The 23,912-nt window shown below is 40.0% G+C and overlaps 3 protein-coding genes across 3 annotated transcripts in view; 2 read left to right on the top strand and 1 right to left on the bottom strand.

Annotated features, from left to right (window-relative positions):
* lrrc8aa (leucine rich repeat containing 8 VRAC subunit Aa) overlaps window positions 1–10,996 on the bottom strand; it is a 38,791-nt gene extending 27,795 nt beyond the window's left edge. Inside the window, exon 1 of the mRNA XM_026929120.3 lies at window positions 10,858–10,996. The gene's annotated coding sequence lies outside the window, so the exon portion shown is untranslated. The remainder of the gene's footprint in view (window positions 1–10,857) is intronic.
* A 55-nt stretch (window positions 10,997–11,051) lies between these two features.
* On the top strand, window positions 11,052–15,051 carry nat10 (N-acetyltransferase 10). The gene has a single exon (XM_026929345.3). It carries the CDS (start codon window positions 11,177–11,179, stop codon window positions 14,234–14,236), a length of 3,060 nt encoding a protein of 1,019 aa, XP_026785146.3. The 5' UTR covers window positions 11,052–11,176; the 3' UTR covers window positions 14,237–15,051.
* A 1,455-nt stretch (window positions 15,052–16,506) lies between these two features.
* Window positions 16,507–21,614, top strand: dnlz (DNL-type zinc finger). The gene is made up of 3 exons (XM_026929135.3): window positions 16,507–16,904; window positions 18,855–18,994; window positions 20,132–21,614. Exons 1-3 carry the CDS (start codon window positions 16,629–16,631, stop codon window positions 20,286–20,288), a joined length of 573 nt encoding a protein of 190 aa, XP_026784936.3. The 5' UTR covers window positions 16,507–16,628; the 3' UTR covers window positions 20,289–21,614.
* The last annotated feature ends 2,298 nt before the right edge of the window (window positions 21,615–23,912 follow it).

The raw sequence follows: 23,912 nt of genomic DNA, 5'->3' as shown, positions 1-23,912 counted from the left end.
GGGATTTCTTACCACCGCCTACGAAGAAGATAGAAGAAGAAGGCCTTTACTTGTCACATATACGTTACAGTACAGTGAAATTCTTTTTTTTTTTATACTCCAGCTTATTTTAAAAACAGAGTCAGAGATGATATGGCGCACCTGGAGCAGAGAGGGATGAGGGAATTGCTCAAAGGCCCAACTGTGGAAGTTTGGCAGTAGTGGGGCTTGAATCCCCAATCTTCTGCTCAGAAACCCAGAGATTTAACCACTGAGTCACCACCACTGAGTCTAAAACTGACCATGTCCTTACGCCTGGTGTCGAACCGGGGACCTTTTTCGTGTGAGGTAATAACCACTACACTACGAAAACCCATGTCTGTCCACTCTAATGAGGATGATAGACAACGTTTGAGCCGGAGTTAACTGTCGGTGGTGCTGATGGTGATGGGTGATGGAGAGTCAGGGTCTACAGGGTCATCACTAGGAGGCATCTCACATGTCTGAGTGGTAGATAAAATATTACTTACTCTCACTGATAGAGAAGCCCTGATTGTGCAGAAAGACGGAATCATGTTCTCAATCAGTCTGAGGTAGCAGGACACTGAACAACCCCAAGTTTGTTAAACACTCCACCAAAAAAAGTGCCCGTCACATAACCGCCAACTTGCACAAACTCCAACCAACTCCAACCACTTTTTCCTCAACCAATCGATGCCTGGAATAAGAGATTAACGTAGGAAGAGGTACAGCCAAAAATGCAGCGACGAACCGTGTTTGCTGCTAGCTAGCTGCCACTGCAGAACAAGACCCACCTTGGGGGCGGGACATATATGTTCTAGAGAGCATTTAATTGGATGAAAACAAGACTAGTACAATTAGAGTTATCAAAGAATGCCAATCAAAAGAAATAAATTAGGGATAGGGGTAGATCTGGCAAAAAATATAAGATTTTCTTAAGACTAGCTCACAATCCAAGATATGATCACGATTACTTTTTGTTGGTTTCTAAGACTATTTGGCAAGTTAGTGAACTGAGTGACAAAAAAATAAATTTTCATACTGAGATGGAAAAAATGGAAAGGTGATTGGCAGGAATTCATCCATCCATCTTCCATACCGCTTATCCTACATGGGGTCGGGGGGGGGGGGGGAGCCTGGAGCCTATCCCAGGGAACTCCGGGGACAAGGCAAGGGACAACCTGGACAGGGTTCCAACCCATCGCAGGGCACCATCACACACACACACACACACTATGGACAATTTTGGAAATGCCGATCAGCCTACAATGCATGTCTTTGGACTGGGGGAGGAAACCGGAGTACCCAGAGGAAACCCCAGAAGAACGGGGAGAATATGCAATCTCTGCTAGCGGAGTTGGTTTTACATTTCTATTCAACAATTTTAAATTGAGCTATTCAAGTTTCATTTCGGTTTTTCTTGCAGTTCTCTCTCTCTCCATTCTGTGCACAGCGGAGAAACGGCTGAGTCCGAAAAATATCTGCAACTCAGTAGGTCATAATAAGGCTCAGCTGTTTTTTTTAGACGTCGCTTAAAACCCTGTCCGTTTTGATGGGTATTATATGCTTGTCCAGGTAAAATGTCATCGCATAAATGATGCGCTTTTCAAACACATTTGCAATTGTTTGCTTCAGCGCTGTTCATTTGTCTTATCTGGATTCTGGCAGACTCTTTGGAGTACTTTCTTTTGAGGTGTTTAGACAGGTTCATTGCTCTTGCCTTCGCTTATTTTGGAGACAACTGAATTTTGCCGTGTCGATTGTACAAAATCCAGCATTTCCAAATTAATTTTTTTAGGCACCAACCCCTGGCTGATGTCTGCCATACCGCTATGTTGGCAAACAAAATCAGAAGAAATCATAAGCTGACAAACAGCTTACTCAGGGTTATTATTGGTTTGTTCATGTGTATCAAGGCGTGAGCTAGACTAGCAAATAAAGTCTGATTCATAAACCAACTTTGCCTGCCACGTATGAGCGTTTAGTACTGCGGCACTCGCAATCTTTCTACAGACATTTTATTTGCGTCCAATCTAAAACGATCATATCACAAGCCCCTGTTATCTCCAAAGCTAATTTTCAGTTCTAGTTATACTATTTTATCAGCATTGGCTATTTTATTAAGTGACCAGTACAAAAAGCTCCGAAACACCAATTTTGATTTGTTATGGCACTTTAACAAGCCATGTTGTCATGTCATGTGGCTAAGAATCACCTACTTTCCCAAGAAGATGCCATTTGACTGACATTACAAACAAACAACCACAGACTTTCCCCATAACATGCACGGACATGTGAATAACCAATCCCATCGCAACCGTTAACATCCTGAAGCTTGCATCCAGCCGAGTGTACAATAAGTATCAGATGCTTTGTGGGATGTGGGTGGAGTATCTGAATCTGAGACTAGTGGAAGATGAACTAGAACTTCAAGTTCTTTTGGATTCTGTTTGGATCAGGTCTTATTTTTATGAGCAAAAAACAAACACTCTTAATCTGCCTTCATTCAAAATCATTTCCCGTAATTCTGAAATTCATATGACTGGCGGAAAAATGGTCTACTCTATTGCACATAAAAATACGAGCAGCTGAATCATCATGTTTTAAGTGAAGTTTCACATCCCTGCAGGGATTTATGTGTGTGTGTGTGTGTGTGTGTGTGTGTGTGTGTGTGTGTGTGTGTGTGTCCAAGTCCATGTCCAACAGAGACATTAGACTCCATACAATCAGAGGTCAATAACCTTATGGCATCATTCAGGGAGATGTTATTCTAAAATTGTGTGTGTGCGTGCGAGTGTGTTAACACAAAATCAACATGAGAGTGATATCACTGTTTAAAAGGCCCGAGGAAGTGAACCATTGTGTCATGTTTGTGTAGGTCAAGTAAGGATTTTGTGGCCGGAGGTAAAATCTACCATTGCTGTGCAGTTTGATTTATGATTCATGCATTCCAACAACCATGTATTTGGCTATCAGGAGCACACACACCTGCTCCAGCACGCCTGACAGAAATGCAATGCGTAAAAAAAAAAAAAAAAAAATGGACACATCATGAAGTTTGTGCTTCTGTTGATGTTATGAGCGAGGCTGCTCGATCCCTCTTTTCCTGTTTGGCTTGCTTGTGGTTTTCTCATTAGGTCTCAGCGTTTGGAAAAGCTGAGTAAGAAATGACCAGACGATATACAGCAGATGTGTCACATAATACATTTTCGGGATAGTCTATAAGAAAGATCTACGATATCATGAGAACAGATGCAAGGAATAAAACACGACAAGGTGTGCTGTTACAGGAAAATAATCCAAGCCTGGTGCTGTGATACGGCCCTTGATACAGACAAAGCATGTCCTGAAGTTTTTTTTTTTAATTCCTCTTATACAGATGTTTCCCAAAAATTAAAATTTTTTCATTTAAACCAACATATGTTTTTTAACCGTTTATGGTTACATTTAGTGTTGTGAAACATCGACAAGACAAGTTCCTGTAATCACTTATGTTATAGCTGCTGTAAAGTCATTCCCTTGCGAGCTTCTCTTTTTGTCTCTCTCTTGAAGTTAATAAGACAAAAACGTGCAGCTTGTCATGTTACTAGAAACCAGAAAGCGCAAAGTCCTCAGTCCTGAACACGCTCACGTGGAACACTTACTGCTACAAAGCGCTGACACCGGAGACTCCTTCCATAAACGTTAAATATACATCGCCATATCAATGATTGAGTTTTTCTTTGTTAAATATCTACACATTTTTAAATCCATTTATTAGACGCTGATTATGTAGATCACGTTATTATAGAAACGATACCACGTTACAACTAGCGCATTAATATAAGTCATTTGAACTACAGCCGGAACTACTATCAGAGCTGCTGTTATAGAAAATTAATCAATACCTTCTGACCAATCAGATTTAAGAATACAACAGCGCTGTGGTGTACAACAAACTGTATTACCGTCTATTTTTTTGTTTGTTTGTTTTAACACAAGTCCAACTCAGACATTCGAGTTAAGTTACAATAAGAGTCCACAACAATCATCCATGTGTCGAGCAATAACAACGGGAAAGATACCACAACTATACTCCCAGTGAGAGGACTGAGCGTATCAACAACAGGATGTGCCTAATTTTATTATTCTGTTGCTGCTATCTGCATCAAAATAGTGCAAAGCGAGGCTTGTCTTTTTCATATTTTCTCACTGACTTCATGTGAATTCAGGACGTTTAACCAGGCATGTGAATATCAGTGCACAATCCATCGAAAAAACAAAACCAAACCCAGTTTATTAGCTGTTTCCTGTCCTTGTCCTACCTCGCTGATCCTACATATTTACCAGGAGATAAAAATCACAGCAACACACTGAGGGCTGTGATTGTTTTGGGAAACTCAGCTCAGGACTCAGGTGATATTATACGATATTGATATTGTGCTATAATACCATCCTGATAGACTTTTTAAATATGTTCATTATCATCAGGATGGTATTAATTAATCCCTATAATTCTTACAAAAGTTAGACTAAAACATCTAAAAACAAAGCAGCACTTGTTGCCTTTTGTGTATCATGATGCACAGAGTGTATCATTAAGATGTAAAATCTAGTGATGTGATATTTCTGCCATATTGCCAACTCCCCTAACCGATGTGTTTTTACATTTTCCTGTCCTCTTCAGCCTCTGCTGCTGTCGCGGCCCGTCAGCCTCAAGGTTCATCATACTGCGCATGCTGAGATGCTTTTCTGCTCACCACGGTTGTAGAGAGTGGTTATTTGAGTTACCACAAGTCTTCATGTCAGGCCAACAGTTTCCGTTCCGTTCAGGAAAGGATGCTCCTTGGTATTCGCACCATTCTGTGTAAACTCTAGTGACTCCTCCGTTTAAAAATCCTAGATCAGTCCTTTCGGACTGCATGCACTGTGCTGCTACCACAGGATTGGTTAACTGCATAATCTTATAGGTATACACAGTAGGTGCTGTTCAAGCGGACGGTGAGAGTGTGTATATATTTCCCCTCAGTCAGCGCGACAGTTTTGTCTACTGTATTTGTCCAAACTGTGTCGAGTGACTGAGAAGGTAAGTTTGATGTTGCGTCCTCCTGACAGGCATGGACATTTGTTCCACAGGTCCTGAAGTAAATGTTTTACTGTGATTTCACATTAACTTTTTCCTAACAGCAAACACTCTTTTTAAAATGTATAGCCTTATACACTCATAACAACCACATCAACCATTAAACGTGCAAAGTTCAGGCTGCGCTCTGCATGGACCAACGATGCTAAGGTGATTATATTCAGAGTCACGCTGCCATTATTCAGTGTTACTGTACATTAAAAATGCAGCGGCTCCACAGGGAAATGTTCTTTCCTGCTCTGGTGTACCTGATCCATGCCGGGAGTGTTAATGAGGATGTAATCACATCAATCAGACGAGCACTAAAGCGTACAGCGGTGAATCAGTAATTCAGCGAACTGAATGAACGCATAGAGAAATCCATAAAGGAAGTTTTATATAGAGATTACTAAACAGAACAAGTCCATGGGTTGGCCATAAGTTCAATGCAAACATTTTTTTCCTACACTCAGACCAAGAGGGATAGGGAAACTTTGCAACAGAACAAAACACAAAAAACCTTCACACTTCTCTCTTCTCACACTAAAAGCCTGCCATGTGTCAGAATCTTACTTCAATCCTGAATCAATCAAGGGAATCAATCTCAGAATAACTCCCATCTGAACCTATAGAGCATTACATAAACTACAGACGCCACTGTTCTCATATCCTACACAGTACACTTACTGGAATAAGAAATGGCTCCTTACTGGACATAGGGTGCACTACATAGGGCGCATAAGCCACTTTCTTACCCTACAGCACAATTATGCAGTGAGTAAGGGGATAAATGCCAAAGAGCTCCCTGTTGGATGTACAGTGCGCTATGTAGGGTTCAGAAGCCACTATTTCTTACCCTACAGCACAGTTATGCAGTCAGTAAGGGGTTAGTATAGTGTATACTGCACTATGCATCGTGCATAAGCCACTATTTCACACCCTACAGCACAGTTATGTAGTCAGTAAGGGGTTAGTATAGTGTATACTGCACTATGTATCGTGCCTAAGCCACTATTTCTTACCCTACAGCACAGTTATGCAGTGAGTAAGGGGATAAATACCAAATAGCTCCATGCTGGATCTTTAGTGCACTAGATAGGGTCCATAAGCCACTATTTCACAGCCTACAGCACAATTACGCAGTGAGTAAGAGGCTGAATACCAAATGGTTCCTGGTTAGATGTACATATAGTGCACTATGTAGGGTTCAGAAGCCACTTTTCATACCGTATAGCACAATTCTGTAGTGATCAATGGATGAATCCTAAACGGCCTCACACAGGACATACAGTTCACTACAAAGCATTCAGAAGCCCACTACTTAGGGCGCTTACATAAAGCATAGCAAACTGAATCCCAGTTTGATTCCTGTAAGAATTGCATAAGCCACTATTTCACACCCTACAGCAGTTATGTAGCGAGTAAGGGGATAGTATAGTGCACTATGTAGGGGGCATAAGCCACTATTTCACACCCTACAGCAGTTATGTAGTGAGTAAGGGGATAGTATAGTGTATAGTCCACTATGTAGGGGGCATAAGCCACTATTTCACACCCTACAGCAGTTATGTAGTGAGTAAGGGGATAGTATAGTGTATAGTCCACTATGTAGGGGGCATAAGCCACTATTTCACTCCCTACAGCAGTTATGCAGTGAGTAAGGGGATAGTATAGTGCACTATGTAGGGGGCATAAGCCACTATTTCACTCCCTACAGCAGTTATGTAGTGAGTAAGGGGATAGTATAGTGTATAGTGCACTATGTAGGGGGCATAAGCCACTATTTCACACCCTACAGCACTTATGTAGCGAGTAAGGGGATAGTATAGTGCACTATGTAGGGGGCATAAGCCACTATTTCACTCCCTACAGCAGTTATGTAGTGAGTAAGTGAATTGTATAGTGTATAGTCCACTAGGTAGGGGGCATAAGCCACTATTTCACTCCCTACAGCAGTTATGTAGTGAGTAAGGGAATTGTATAGTGTATAGTGCACTATGTAGGGGGCATAAGCCACTATTTCACTCCCTACAGCAGTTACGTAGCAAGTAAGGGGATAGTATAGTGTATAGTCCACTATGTAGGGGGCCTAAGCCACTATTTCACTCCCTACAGCAGTTATGCAGTGAGTAAGGAAATAGTATAGTGTATAGTCCACTATTTAGGGGGCATACGCCACTATTTCATTCCCTACAGCAGTTATGCAGTGAGTAAGGAAATAGTATAGTGTATAGTCCACTATTTAGGGGGCATAAGCCACTATTTCACTCCCTACAGCAGTTATGTAGTGAGTAAGGAAATAGTATAGTGTATAGTGCACTATTTAGGGGGCATAAGCCTCTATTTCACTCCCTACAGCAGTTATGTAGTGAGTAAGGGAATTGTATAGTGTATAGTCCACTAGGTAGGGGGCATAAGCCACTATTTCACTCCCTACAGCAGTTATGTAGTGAGTAAGGGAATTGCTTAGGGTATAGTGCACTATGTAGGGGGCTTAAGCCACTATTTCACTCCCTACAGCAGTTATGTAGTGAGTAAGTGAATTGTATAGTGTATAGTCCACTATGTAGGGGGCATAAGCCACTATTTCACTCCCTACAGCAGTTATGTAGTGAGTAAGGGAATTGTATATAGTGCACTATGTAGGGGGCATAAGCCACTATTTCACTCCCTACAGCAGTTATGTAGTGAGTAAGTGAATTGTATAGTGTATAGTCCACTAGGTAGGGGGCATAAGCCACTATTTCACTCCCTACAGCAGTTATGTAGTGAGTAAGGGAATTGTATAGTGTATAGTGCACTATGTAGGGGGCATAAGCCACTATTTCACTCCCTACAGCAGTTACGTAGCAAGTAAGGGGATAGTATAGTGTATAGTCCACTATGTAGGGGGCCTAAGCCACTATTTCACTCCCTACAGCAGTTATGTAGTGAGTAAGTGAATTGTATAGTGTATAGTCCACTAGGTAGGGGGCTTAAGCCACTATTTCACTCCCTACAGCAGTTATGTAGTGAGTAAGGGAATTGTTTAGGGTATAGTGCACTATGTAGGGGGCATAAGCCACTATTTCACTCCCTACAGCAGTTATGTAGTGAGTAAGTGAATTGTATATAGTGCACTATGTAGGGGGCATAAGCCACTATTTCACTCCCTACAGCAGTTATGTAGTGAGTAAGGGAATTGTATATAGTGCACTATGTAGGGGGCATAAGCCACTATTTCACTCCCTACAGCAGTTATGTAGTGAGTAAGGGAATTGTATAGTGTATAGTCCACTATGTAGGGGGCATAAGCCACTATTTCACTCCCTACAGCAGTTATGTAGTGAGTAAGGGAATTGTTTAGGGTATAGTGCACTATGTAGGGGGCATAAGCCACTATTTCATTCCCTACAGCAGTTATGTAGTGAGTAAGTGAATTGTATATAGTGCACTATGTAGGGGGCATAAGCCACTATTTCACTCCCTACAGCAGTTATGTAGTGAGTAAGGAGATAGTATAGTGTATAGTCCACTATGTAGGGGGCATAAGCCACTATTTCACTCCCTACAGCAGTTATGTAGTGAGTAAGGAGATAGTATAGTGTATAGTCCACTATGTAGGGGGCATAAGCCACTATTTCACTCCCTACAGCAGTTATGTAGTGAGTAAGGGAATTGTATATAGTGCACTATGTAGGGGGCATAAGCCACTATTTCACTCCCTACAGCAGTTATGTAGTGAGTAAGGAGATAGTATAGTGTATAGTCCACTATGTAGGGGGCATAAGCCACTATTTCACTCCCTACAGCAGTTATGTAGTGAGTAAGGAGATAGTATAGTGTATAGTCCACTATTTAGGGGGCATAAGCCACTATTTCACTCCCTACAGCAGTTATGTAGTGAGTAAGGAGATAGTATAGTGTATAGTCCACTATGTAGGGGGCATAAGCCACTATTTCACTCCCTACAGCAGTTATGTAGTGAGTAAGGAGATAGTATAGTGTATAGTCCACTATGTAGGGGGCATAAGCCACTATTTCACTCCCTACAGCAGTTATGTAGTGAGTAAGGAGATAGTATAGTGTATAGTCCACTATGTAGGGGGCATAAGCCACTATTTCACTCCCTACAGCAGTTATGTAGTGAGTAAGGGAATTGTATATAGTGCACTATGTAGGGGGCATAAGCCACTATTTCACTCCCTACAGCAGTTATGTAGTGAGTAAGGAGATAGTATAGTGTATAGTCCACTATGTAGGGGGCATAAGCCACTATTTCACTCCCTACAGCAGTTATGTAGTGAGTAAGGGAATTGTATATAGTGCACTATGTAGGGGGCATAAGCCACTATTTCACTCCCTACAGCAGTTATGTAGTGAGTAAGGAGATAGTATAGTGTATAGTCCACTATGTAGGGGGCATAAGCCACTATTTCACTCCCTACAGCAGTTATGTAGTGAGTAAGGAGATAGTATAGTGTATAGTCCACTATTTAGGGGGCATAAGCCACTATTTCACTCCCTACAGCAGTTATGTAGTGAGTAAGGGAATTGTATATAGTGCACTATGTAGGGGGCATAAGCCACTATTTCACTCCCTACAGCAGTTATGTAGTGAGTAAGGGAATTGTATAGTGTATAGTCCACTATGTAGGGGGCATAAGCCACTATTTCACTCCCTACAGCAGTTATGTAGTGAGTAAGGGAATTGTTTAGGGTATAGTGCACTATGTAGGGGGCATAAGCCACTATTTCATTCCCTACAGCAGTTATGTAGTGAGTAAGTGAATTGTATATAGTGCACTATGTAGGGGGCATAAGCCACTATTTCGCTCCCTACAGCAGTTATGTAGTGAGTAAGGAGATAGTATAGTGTATAGTCCACTATGTAGGGGGCATAAGCCACTATTTCACTCCCTACAGCAGTTATGTAGTGAGTAAGGAGATAGTATAGTGTATAGTCCACTATGTAGGGGGCATAAGCCACTATTTCACTCCCTACAGCAGTTATGTAGTGAGTAAGGAGATAGTATAGTGTATAGTCCACTATGTAGGGGGCATAAGCCACTATTTCACTCCCTACAGCAGTTATGTAGTGAGTAAGGGAATTGTATATAGTGCACTATGTAGGGGGCATAAGCCACTATTTCACTCCCTACAGCAGTTATGTAGTGAGTAAGGAGATAGTATAGTGTATAGTCCACTATGTAGGGGGCATAAGCCACTATTTCACTCCCTACAGCAGTTATGTAGTGAGTAAGGGAATTGTATATAGTGCACTATGTAGGGGGCATAAGCCACTATTTCACTCCCTACAGCAGTTATGTAGTGAGTAAGGGAATTGTATATAGTGCACTATGTAGGGGGCATAAGCCACTATTTCACTCCCTACAGCAGTTATGTAGTGAGTAAGGGGCTGAATCCCAAATCTCACAGGACACACAGTTTACTACAAAGCACGCAGAAGCTCACTACTTAGGATGCTTACAGTAAGCGTAGTAAAATGAATTACTCCCAAATTACTGCACAGGATGTATGAGACAAGTTTTCATCATTTCCCATCATTCACAGCACATTACACAGAGAGAAGGAATATAAGATATTATCTCCTAGCCGAATGCTCCTACACGGTCAGGCAGTAGTTTAGGATTCGGCCGGTGGCTCTTGTCGGCGCATTTACTTACACTTCTGCCTTCCTCCAACAACAAAAGCTTTAAAACAGTGTTTAAATTAAACTAGTAAGAGAAAAGAAGTGTGTTTGTGTTCACACTCACCGCTTTTGCTTCTGTCTTGGTTCTGTAATGGAGACATGTCCCGTTCAGCCGCAGCGTGGAGAGCAGCAGCTACTCTGCTCCAGCAACCTGAATAAAAAAAATAAGCAGTGCTGAGGAACGCAGGCTAAGCCACGCCCAGGAAGTTGCGTCAGCAGAGCTCTCAAATCTCGCCCAATCTCGTTGACGCTTCTCTTCCGCGAGAAGTCGAAACAGGAACTAGTTGTTCCATGTGAGCATGTGGGTAGGTGTGCGAGTTAGCTTGGAGGATTTTTTGCTTTGCGTTTAGCATTTATTTTAAGAGAAACTTTACTGAGTGAGCATGGCGACATACCGGAAGAAGGTTGATAATCGGATTCGGGTCCAGATTGAGAATGGAGTCGCACAGCAGCATCGCACGATGTTTGTTGTAGTGGGTGATCACGGCAGAGACCAGGTTGTTATCCTGCACCACATGCTGTCCAAGGCCGCGGTGCGAGCACGACCCTCGGTCCTGTGGTGTTACAAGCACGAGCTTGGCTTCAGCAGCAATCGTAAGAAACGGATGCGGCAATTACAGAAAAAGATCAAAACAGGCACTCTGAACCTAAAACAGGATGATCCTTTTGAGCTTTTCATCGCTGCCACCAATATCCGTTACTGTTACTACAATGAAACTCATAAAATTCTGGGCAACACATATGGCATGTGTGTTCTGCAGGATTTTGAGGCTTTAACTCCCAACCTCCTGGCTCGAACCATTGAAACAGTAGAGGGTGGTGGTATTGTGGTCATTTTGCTGAGGACCATGAACTCGCTGAAGCAGCTGTACACCATGACAATGGACGTCCATTCTCGCTACCGGACAGAGGCACATCAGGATGTTGTGGGAAGATTCAATGAAAGATTCATACTGTCTCTTTCCTCCTGCATGACCTGTCTAGTAACTGATGATCAACTCAACGTTCTGCCAATCTCCAAACACAATGCAAACATCAAACCTGTGCCACCCAGAACCCAGGACGATGCTGTGCTGCCACAGGAGCAGGAGCTGAAGGACCTGAAAGAATCCTTGCAAGACACACCGTCAGTGGGTGCTTTAGTAGAATGCTGTAAAACAATGGACCAGGCCAAAGCTGTGTTGAAGTTCATTGAAGCGATTTCAGAAAAGACTCTCCGGAGCACGGTAGCGCTCACCGCCGCCAGAGGACGGGGAAAGTCCGCTGCACTTGGATTAGCTATCGCCGGGGCTGTTTCATTCGGCTACTCCAACATATTTGTCACATCACCCAGCCCGGACAATCTGCACACATTATTCGAGTTCGTATTCAAAGGCTTGGATTTGCTTCTCTACCAGGAACATCTGGATTATGAAATAATCCAATCTTTGAACCCTGAGTTTAATAAAGCTGTGGTCAGAGTTAACATCTTCAAGGAACATCGCCAGACCATTCAGTACATCCACCCTGCCGATGCGGTCAAGTTGGGTCAGGCGGAGTTGGTGGTCATTGATGAGGCTGCTGCTATCCCTTTACCTCTGGTAAAAAACCTGCTTGGGCCTTATCTTGTGTTCATGGCTTCTACAATCAATGGGTATGAAGGCACAGGGCGCTCTCTTTCTCTCAAACTGATTCAGCAGCTGCGGCAGCAAAGCGCGGACAGCCAGCAGAACCTCTCGGCTGAAAACAGAGCCACAAGCACGGCCAGGCTGGCTTCGGCACGCACGCTGCATGAGGTTTCTCTCCAGGAGTCTATTCGATACGCTCAGGGAGACCCCGTGGAGAAATGGTTGAACGAACTCTTGTGTCTGGACTGCCTGAGTGTGCCACGCATCATTTCAGGCTGTCCGCTGCCGGAAACTTGCGATCTGTATTATGTGAACCGTGACACTCTATTCTGTTACCACAAAGCATCCGAAGCTTTCCTCCAGCGTCTTATGGCACTCTATGTAGCGTCGCACTATAAGAACTCCCCCAATGACCTACAGATGCTCTCGGATGCTCCAGCTCACCATCTCTTCTGCTTGCTGCCTCCTGTTCCACACACACACAACTCTCTGCCAGAGGTCCTAGCAGTTGTGCAGGTGTGCTTGGAGGGGGAGATTTCCCAGAAATCAATCCTCCAAAGCTTATCCAGAGGGAAGAAAGCTTCCGGAGACCTCATCCCCTGGACCGTGTCGGAGCAGTTTCAAGATTCTAAGTTCGGGAGCCTCTCGGGTGGAAGGGTGGTGCGAATTGCAGTGAACCCTGACTACCAGGGGATGGGTTATGGGACACGTGCACTGCAGCTCCTGCAGAAGTACTATCAGGGACAGTTTCCTCTCTTGGATGACAAGCAGCCAACCTCAATGGCATTCAACTCTGTCAGCAGTGAGGCCATGAGCCTCTTAGAAGAGGTTGTGTCTCCACGAACGGATCTTCCTCCCCTGTTGTTGAAGCTGAATGAGAGGACTGCAGAAAGACTGGACTACTTGGGTGTCTCCTATGGCCTCACACCCCAGCTGCTCAAATTCTGGAAAAAGGCTGGATTCGTTCCAGTGTATTTAAGACAAACTCCAAATGACCTGACAGGGGAGCACTCGTGTGTGATGCTGAAGGAACTGAACACGGAGGATTCGGCAGAACAGAGTCAGTGGCTGCCAGCATTCTGGAAGGATTTCCGACGGAGATTCCTCTCTCTGCTGTCCTACCAGTTTAGCTGTTTTAGCCCTGCGTTAGCCTTAAACATACTGCAGAACAAGAACATCAAGGACGACAGCCAGACAGCGTTAACGGTCACCGAATTAGCTGCCCAGTTCACCCCGTACGATCTGACTCGTTTGGAAATGTACTCCCGAAACATGGTTGACTACCACCTGATTATGGACATGGTGCCCGCCATAGCACGGATGTTCTTCCTCAAACAACTCGGAGACATCTCGCTGTCTGCCGCACAGTCTGCTCTGCTCTTGGGACTTGGTTTGCAGCACAAATCTATAGATAATCTAGAGAAAGACATTAAGCTACCCAGCTCTCAGCTCATGGGCCTGTTCAACCGGCTCATGCGTAAAGTAGTGCAGTTGTTCAACGCGATCCAGGAGAAGGCAGTCGAGGCAGAGATGGTTCCCTTCAAAGAGGTTAGCATGGAACCGACGGCTCAGGCGCTGCACAAAGAGTTGGACGAGGCTGCCAAATCGTTCGAAGAGAAACACAAGGAAGACATGATGAAGATTAAGGATATGGATCTATCCGAGTACATGATTCGAGGTGATGATGATGAATGGACTCAGGTGCTAAAGAAAGCTGGCCAGACAGCAATAGTGAGCATCAAGAGTGATAAGAAACGCAAATTGGTAGAGCCAAGCAAGAAAGAGTGGCAAGGCAAGAAGATGAAGAAAAGTAACAAGAAAAAGGGGAAATTTTGAAATAATAAATAATAATTAGTTACATACATTTATCAATACTGAACTGTGCATCACTTTTCATAGCTTTGACCCAAAAAGCATTGAATGACTTCAGCTTTCAAAATTCAGGATGCATCTGAGGAAGGATAAGGACCAGATACCAGCTTAACAATGCTGGAACTGCTTTCAACTCACAACCGTTTGAACAGTAACCTAATACCTTAACCACTGAACTATCACTACTACAGTGTATATTTGTTCATGTGTGAATGATGGACTCATCTGAATCAGTTTAGTGCATGACATTTTATTGAACTGTACATGAACATGATATTTTAGTGCTTGGTGATACGTGATCTCTCCCACGTCTGTGCGTTTTTTTTTTTTGTTTGTTTTTTTTTCTGGTTTGATTTTTTTTTTTCCCACTTTGGATTTAGCTCCAGCAAAAATGACAAAGCTCATTGAAGTATATTGCAGCTTTTTTTTTCCTGTAATGTATGCAGTAGTACATTCTATATAATAGAGATACTATGTTCTCATTTTATAATAGAATGTTTATGTATTAAAAATCAAAGACAAATTGATATATTTGGTAAGGTTAAGTGAGGTTAGTGTTTTATGAAAAAGGTAACAGTATTGAGGAAGGTGTGTAAGTAATTGTTAAAAAAACAAACAAACTGCAAACAATGTATATGGCCCTCAGGCAATTTTGATAGAATTGTTTCATACTACATACTTTTTTTTTTTTTTAAATAAATGTCAAAATGTCAAATACTCTTTACAGTGAGTGAAAATCGTTTAATAAAAGAACCATAATAAAATGTCTTTTTTTTTTTTTCCAATTATTGCCATAATATTTACCAGACTGTGCTATTATATTGCATTGTTTAATTTTCATTATACATAAAGGATAGTTCTCATTTGCATATACAATATAATACAATGGGGAAAAAAATAAGCAAAAATTGCTGTAAAATTAAAAGAAACAAAATAAAAATGGGGGAAAAATTAAGTCAACAACTATTGTTATTCAGGGTTTTGTAGTGAAAGCTGTAATAGTATACCAACTATACTCACTATTTATCCACTGAAGGAAGTTGAAATTAGATATCAACTACAGTTGTTCATTTTGTAATGAGACTCAGGAGGCTATAGAACATTTATTTGGTATCTGTCCTTATACTTCTGATTTCTGGAAATACGTAGTGCAATTCCATAATGAGAGGCTTAATAGAAATATTGCTTTAGATCTATACTCCTGGGCAAAAAAAAAATGGGCTGAGCCCATTTGCCAAAATGGCAAATATTAAGCTTTTAATGGTCTTAACAACAAATCATTGGTCAGAAAATTAGCAAGACTGAAACAAATGCACTCTTGAGAGCTGCAGTGAACTGTCTGAAGGAAAAGCTAGAAACGGAGAAATTCACTTATATAGTCTTCTTGTATGCAAAGGTAAAATCATGGTAATGATTAAAATGTTTGATGTATAATTCAAACTAACACATATATGGGTGTACAAATTTTCCAAAAATATCTTCTTGGATTTTTTTTTTTTTTTCTTAAAAAATACAATACAACCCTGATACAACCCATCAAGGACCACAAGGCTTAAACATTTAAAGAAATCAAAGGGAAAAGCTTTCCATACTAACTCCCTTTAAATATTTGTTTAATTCTTGCTAATTTCCTGACCAGTGATTTGTTAAGACCATGAAAAGGTTAATATTTTGCCATTTTGGGCTTGGCCCTTTTTTTTTGCCCAGGAGTGTATGTAATGTACTTTCACACATACAGGGTGCTAAATTCACAAGAGGACAAATTTATATGATTAATTTCATTTTAAAGTTTGGAAAATTTAACATTGATCAATATCAGTGATCTGAAATATATATATTATAAATAAGAAAGAAAACATTTGGTGTCTTTACCAGATAAAATAGTAAAACGTGTTGTGTGTTCAATATGGTATAATAAACTGATTAAAATATATAGAAATTTAACAAAAATAAATAAATTACAACATTTTATAAGAATTTTTCTTTAATACTGTATACCACATTACCAACAATGCTTTCCTGTAGATTTAGTCCTGGTCCAGCAATGATGATGTAACCAGTATGAAACACTTTCATTTTGCGTTTCTGACGCATTCACAACAAAAATAATACAACAAAAATAGTTATTTTAATATAACACGCGTGATAAAAATGAATGTTATCTAAGAAGGTGTTAAGACGTTAAATTCAGAGCTTGTTCTTTTGTTTTGAAGGTCGTTTGAGGTGAAAGACGTCAGTTGAGCGCTGAGCGCTGCGTTGACGTCATTAATGTGCGACAGCCACACGCTTCATGTCATCTCTGTCTTTTGTTTTGTTTTACTTTAAAAATTACAACCAGCTCTAGAATAAATCTACCATGTCTTTGACGACGAGTTGTCGTTTTTGTTTGGGTTTGTATAGGTCGAGAATTAACAGCCGTGTGTTTGGATATTTGGGGTCTCCAGTGAGACTGACACACACACACTGCAGAAGATGGACACCTTCTCCTTCACACACACCACTGTTTCTACAGAATAACTTTCATTCAGACAGCTTGGGCTCTAGGAGGACATTTAAAACTGCTGTAGCATCATGGAGCGATGAAGTTGGCAAAATTCAGTCAAAACATTATCATTTGGTGTATACATGCAAGGTGAGAGTTCTTCTCTTGTAATGTAAAGTAGCCTAAAATGGAAAACTACTAAATGCCTGTGAAACACACTCACACACATCAGTAATGTGAGTGTAACAGTTAAAGGAAAACTCCTCCCTGATACACATGATATGATTATACTGAAAGCTTTATTGGTTTATTGGTTCGTGCTGTATTTTCTTTATTCCTGTGAGAAGTTGGAGCTGTGTGCCGCAATGACGTCACTAGAGGACAGGAGCGGATTAACGCACAGGCTAACTGTGTGTTCAAGTGCTCCTGGGAAGATCGTATTTACAAATTAATAAGTCGTAATTAAGACGTCAGGTGTGTTCAAGTCACTTTGGTCGGAGCTGATGGTGGTGTACTTTCTCTTTATTAAACAAAAAAATACAGCAAGTATTTTAACTCTACTTCTAGAAAATGAAGAAGAAAGATTGAGCATCAGGTGTGTTTTGATTTCTTAAAAAAGTTTTTAATCAATTTATGAAGCCACTATAAACTTTACATATTATATCGTAATTGTACGACGCCATCGTATTTTATGCAGGTGATTAGCTTGTTTTATTGTAAATAATAATAATGTAATAATAATATATAATAATAATATATAATAATATATAATAATAATAATAATAATGTAAATAATAAAAAAGCCTGACAAAGACATGTCACTGCTAAATACCCATTCAATTTCAACTAATTTATCGTCAGCTAGGGATGTTTTCTTCCTGGCACAACACCCCAACTTGGAAACTTGGAGCTCAAAGAAAATCCAGAGTTTCCCACTCATAATTACGACTTTGTTGTGGTGTTCATGTGCGCTCAACTCGTAAATACGATCTTTCTGACATGACTTGAACGCATCATAGTCTAGGCTGTAGCCTAGGGGCCCACAGTGATCACGGAGTCTCTGTTCAGTGGTTTTATTACTTACATATTTTTAAACTGTCTGATCAAATCCCGCATACGCATCACAGATCTTGAAAACCCTGAGGCTAGGATCCTGTGTAGACTTTAATCCGCCCCTGCTAGAGCACATTGCTAGCTCAGGTACAATGGAGTCAACAATAGGAGAAAACATATCAACGCTCTCAAACACAGCTGATAATAGTCAGATTTTATGTTATTAGCTCCTGAAAATAAAAGAGCAAGAGCTCGTTTTCTCACTCACCATTTCCCAGCATCACATTAATTACAAATCCAGAGTAGAAGTAGTGGAGACAAGAGAAGCTGAATGCACCATTAACATTGCAGCGTTGGAACCTGATCTGTTTGAACAGAGTGTTCAGATAAGATGAGAGAGCTAGCCAGAATAAAAGACTAAAGCGCCGCTGCATCACTCTTTTTAGGTAGAGATGACGCAAGGGCTAAATCAAACTGGTGCCTTGTGGGTAATGTAGGAGAATGTTAGCCAAAGTAAAAATAGACAAAACATTTTGATGAAAGAATTAAAAAAAAAAAATTCAACTTAGAATTTCATTTCATGCCACTGAAGATCACATATTAATTAAAAAAATTAATATGCAAATTCCTTTAAATTTTTCCTATAAATTTTTCACGGTGGATTTTTCCTTTAAATTTTTCACAGTGGATTTTTCCTTTAAATTTTTCACGGTGGATTTTTCCTTTAAATTTTTCCTTAAAGTTTTTCGCGGTGGATTTTTCCTTTAAATTTTTCCTTTCAGTTTTTCATGGTGGATTTTTCCTGTAGGTGATGTGATGTGATGATAGAATTTTTATCCATTTTATCCATAATGCATATTAAAAAAAATCTTTATTGTGGCATATAAGTAGTCTTTTATTTTATTTTTTAAAAAATGTATTCTTAAATAAAACATCTTCTTAAATTTAATTTCCTTCATTGTTCGTACTTTCCTGTTTTCTCCTGAGTAAATTATATAACATGTCACACATGTCGGGTATTATGTAAATTGTGACTTGTGACTGTAGGTCTGTTCCACGCGTTCAATGAAGAAGATCTCCAAGATGGCGTATCACAACGGCGTTGTTATAGTAACGTGTCCAGGCTGCCAGAACCATCACATCATCGCCGATAACCTTGGATGGTTTTCTGATCTGGAAGGAAAGAGGTGTGTATCTGACAGAGAGGGGTTTATCCTGTATACTGAGAGCTTATAGTTGTTAGTCATCTGTGTGTTATTCATGCATCAATATTTAATCACCTTCTTAAAACTTCCGTTTGATCAAACGTTCACTTTCAGGAAGTTTTGTTTTTACCTTCAGCTCTGTCTGAGGTAGGAAACTTTAGACCACAGCTGTGCTCTGAGGAAGCGTTTATAAATCCTCCAGTGATGTGATAAAGGAGTATACAGTACATAAATGCTTCCTTCCTGTCCAAACATCACTGATACATGATAACAGAACAAGCGAACTGTGTATTTCATGAAATAATCTCTCAAACGAGTGTAAAAAATCTTCCATAATAAATTATTGTACTACATAAAGCCCTAGTAAATACAGTGAGTGTAAATAAGTATTCAGACAATTTTGCTTTTATTTACTGTACCTCCAGTGCATATATCCACTTCAGATGTACATATACAATGTCATTTGACTTTTTACTTATAAATATGAGCAAAAATATGTATTCACTGTTACTGGCTTCTGCAGTAACAAATATATTTATCATGCGCATATCATAAGTCAATTGTCAGTGTTTATTTGAAGAAAGAAAGAGTAGTAACAGTACACAGTACAGCTCATATGATATCTGGATTAGGTTAAAATATATATATATATACATTTATATGTATATACATTTATATGTATATAATTATATATACATTATAATAATAATAAATGTTATTATAATATGTAATATGTGTTAAATAATAGTTAAAAAGGAAACATAAAGAGAACTGTTTTGGCCTTTATATAGTGATATAAAGTAAATAATATTTAAAAAACTATATAAAATGATGATAGTAAGCAGCAAATGCATAAATGCTTTTTATTTTAAAAGGAAATGACATAATAATAATAAGAAGAAGAATGTAGTTCTTTGGAGTGCACAAGTAGTTAAATATACAATATAACCATAATATACATGGATTATAATAAATAAGACTAAAAGAGGCTAAGAAAAAGCTTGTAATAAAATAATCTACTCCACTTTTTCACAGTGTATTTTTCTATTTTTCGAAGCTTTTGATAAATCGTGACCTTTTCTAACAGTTGCGTGTTTTTGCCTGGTCTTGTGTTTATAGAAACATTGAGGAGATTCTCGCAGCCAAAGGGGAGACAGTGAGGCGAATCGCGGACGACGCTGCCATAGAGATTGTTGCCGAGGAGACGATTAAAGATGCGATGCAGAAGACTGAAGACGACCAGAAAGCTCTCGCAGACAACTCGGATAAATCGTGACTCTTCTGACAAATCCCTGCTGCAGTAACAGACATTTTTGTATTTGACTGTGGATACGATGTATGTACAGTATGAAGTGTGTAAATCTGCTTTTGTAAATAAAAGTATTCAGGATGGAGGGCTTTCCAGGTTTCTCCATAACATGACAAGTGACTTTTTTGTCAAATTAACTTCAAGAGGCTGGTGAGGGAATGAATGTTTATAGCTGCTATAACATAAGGGATAACAGGAGCTAACTTGTTTTGTGGTTTTGTGGACATTCCACAACATTAAATGTAACTGAAAAATTAAAAAAAAGTATGAAGTGTCGTTCATTACTATAAAAATTGTTAGCATTGGAAATTTGCTCTGGTATAAGAGGAGTAAAACATTTTTTCATGTTGTTATTGAAAAATAGTTTCGTAGTGCTGACACTAAGTGCCGCGTCAAATCTCCCTGTCGTTGATTATTTTCCTACGTCGACATGCTGTGTCTTGTATTATTCTTTCCATATCTTATTTCTAATTGCCCAAAGAACAGCTTAGAGCTTAGATCCTATTATCTTACCCCACCCCAGTGTTCACTGTAATGCTTTGCTATTGGATAAAAAACACTTTTCTGTGTGAAGCTTTGCTTTCAGCAAAATGAAAAATATGGTCTAAACAAATTTGTGGTTTGTGGGTGGATCTACTGAAAGCCTACAGCATTACAATTCACCTTAATATATTTTCTGTCGTAAGTGAGATGACAGTTGGTTCATAAACATATTTTTTAAATAAGCTTTGACTGGTTATTTGTTATTCAGCATCTGATGCTGAGATTTCATCCTCAAAAATTAAACCTCCAGGTTCTGAGTCCCATTGTACTTCACATTTCCATAAACACTGCTCCAATAACGTTTGCTAAGGTACACATCTTTACTGAGAGCTACAAGTGCACTACATAGCTACATAACATTCTAATTTGTGGGTTTGGCTATGTCAGCTACACCCATTGCTATATAGGTGTGTAAAATCAAGCACACAATCATGCAACCAGGGTTTTTGAACTTAAGTTCAAAGCCCTAAGCGACATCCTACAGTCATCCTGCATGTGAGCTCCATAGACAACCATTTACAGTAGAGTGGATCATACTGAAGAGCTCACTGACTATCAATGTAGCATGGACAGGATGCCGTCTTTGCTATCTGGTAGGTTTAATGAATTTCCGCCATGCTTAGAGCGAACACTCCCTGGATTTCCAGACTGCCAAACTGGAAGCAGCATCAGCACAAGAATGTTTAGTCAGGAGCTTCATGGATTTGGTTTCCATGGCTAAGCAGCCGCACAGAAGTCTTACATCACCATATGCAATATCGAGCACTGGCGAGAGTGGTGTAAAGCCCATCGCCACTGGAACCAGAGAAACACATTCTCTGGAGGGATCAATCAGCTGTGGGAGAACCTGGATTTTTTTTTTTTTTTTTTTTTGGATTCCAGGAAAACATGACCTGCCTGAATATATAGCTCCAACAGTAATTTTCAGTGGAGAAGGAATAATGTAGGGCTCTTTGCTCTTTTTTCATTGTTTGGGTGAAGCCCCATAGTTGCACTAACTCACTTTCTGTAAGTGCTTTATCCTGGTCAGGAGCATGGAAGATCTGGACTTTCTCCCGGTCTCACTGAGCATGAGGTGGGAATACACCCTGGATCAAACCTCAGTGAGAAAGTGGGAAATCTTAATGCTACTGCATACACTGACTTTTTACAGAACTGTGTGCTTTAAATTTGTAGCAATAATTTGAAATATCTTTTGCAGAGTTTGGTGTGGAAGAAGTTAACTGCCCTGCACAGAGCACTGTCCTAACCTCATCCAACACCTTTGGGATGAACTGGAAGGCCAAATGCGAGCCAGACAGCATCCTTCAACATTAGTAACCAATCTCATTACTGGTCTCACCGGGGAATGCAAATGAACTGCTGCCATGTTCCAAGATCTAGTGTGGACTGGAGTGGAGTGGAGGGTAATATACCAGCAAAAAGGGCACCAACGGAATATTAATGCCCATGGTTTTGGATTGAGATGTTCAACACGTTTGTGTGTCCACATACTGAGCTTCCTGCTAATAGAGGTCAAGGTTAGCTAAATATATTTTGGTATGACTGCAAGGCCTGTCGTGTGTTATTTCTTACTTAATATTCAGGTTAGGGATGGGCGGGTAGATCCTAAAATATACTGGTGTTGTATCAAGAGGATCGATTCTCCCATTAAAATATTGATCCTACCTGGGATTATTTAAACAAGTGATTTTAATATTTACTTAACGTGAATAGGAACTATCTCTTCTTACATTTGAATCTTGACCTTTCCAATATGGCGGAAGCATTGACGTATGGCAATAGCTAGCAAAAGCGGCTAATCTAGTCTTAATACTGGATCACTGCATGGACTGGTGACGTGTTGGCTCTATCTAGTGGACATGAGCGAGTTACATCAGTCATGTTGCATGAGTGATTGACATTTCATAGAAACATACGTAGAAACGACCTTTAATCGGTAAACATGTACTGAGCTTCTTGCTAATGGAGGTCAAGGTTAGCTAAATATATTTTGGTATGACAGCAAGACCTGTCGTGTGTTATTTCTTACTTAATATTCAGGTTAGGGAGGGGCAGATAGATTAATAATGTTTGATTAATAATGTTCAGTAATTTTTTAATAAATGTAACAAAAGAGAAGTCCAGTCCATTAAAGTTAATTTAATATTAATAATGATTCCTTTCAAAAATACACTACGGACTATACAATCACATACACATACACACAAAAACATTTGATAGAAGTATCGGTATCAATATTGATATCGATAATATCGACGATACTGGTGTTGAAAGTACTTGGTATTGAATTGAACAGAAAGTAAGTGGTATCACCCATCCCTAATTCAGGCATGTGCATTAGGCTACGTAATGTTACACTGTAAGACATTTCTGATGCTTGCCCCCTAGTGGACAAATACCATAACTTCATCTTCACAACTGACTTAACAGAATGTCCTTATATAGTATACAGTATGTACTGGCCAAGAATGACTTACTTTGAACAGGCAATTAAAACATGTTTGTTTATTAACCCAGAAATTTGGATATAGCAAATAAAATGCGCAACTGCTCCATATCAGGGCTGACCCTGAGCTCTGACCCCAGCTTGTTAGAATATAGAAAGAAAATTTGTATAATCTCACTTTATTGCACCTTCTTTCTAGTCAGACTTTCCTTTCACGTTATTGACTTACAGTCGAATCTTGACCTTTCCAATATGGCGGAAGCGTTGACGTATGGCACTAGCTAGCAAAAGCGGCTAATCTAGGCTTAATACTGGATCACTGCATTGACTGGTGACGTGTTGGCTCTATCTAGTGGACATGAGCGAGTTACATCAGTTTTGTTGCATGACTGACTGACATTTCGTAGAAACATACGTAAACGAAACGACCTTTAATCGGTAAATATAAACACAGAAGAATACTCTGACACTTTTTTTCCTGATATCTGACCCAGTTTGCAGTAACCTTAAGCTAGATATTAATTCATGATGCAGCACAATACAAAAACGAAACTATAGACCGCATCCCAAATCTCCATGTTACCTACATAGCGCGTTAA

Source organism: Pangasianodon hypophthalmus, chromosome 15 (assembly GCF_027358585.1).
Source record: "Pangasianodon hypophthalmus isolate fPanHyp1 chromosome 15, fPanHyp1.pri, whole genome shotgun sequence".
Classification (NCBI taxonomy): Eukaryota; Metazoa; Chordata; class Actinopteri; order Siluriformes; family Pangasiidae; genus Pangasianodon; species Pangasianodon hypophthalmus.
Note: the sequence above shows the minus strand (reverse complement) of the source record. Positions and strands in the feature narration are given on the sequence as shown.

Bases quoted from the DNA above. Each gene is read 5' to 3' on its own strand.
- nat10 (XM_026929345.3), top strand. From the start codon at position 11,177: ATGGCGACATACCGGAAGAAGGTTGATAATCGGATTCGGGTCCAGATT.
- dnlz (XM_026929135.3), top strand. From the start codon at position 16,629: ATGTCTTTGACGACGAGTTGTCGTTTTTGTTTGGGTTTGTATAGGTCG. The intron at 16,905-18,854 runs GTGAGAGTTCTT...TTGTGACTGTAG, and splicing joins ATTTGGTGTATACATGCAAG to GTCTGTTCCACGCGTTCAAT. The intron at 18,995-20,131 runs GTGTGTATCTGA...TTGTGTTTATAG, and splicing joins TCTGATCTGGAAGGAAAGAG to AAACATTGAGGAGATTCTCG.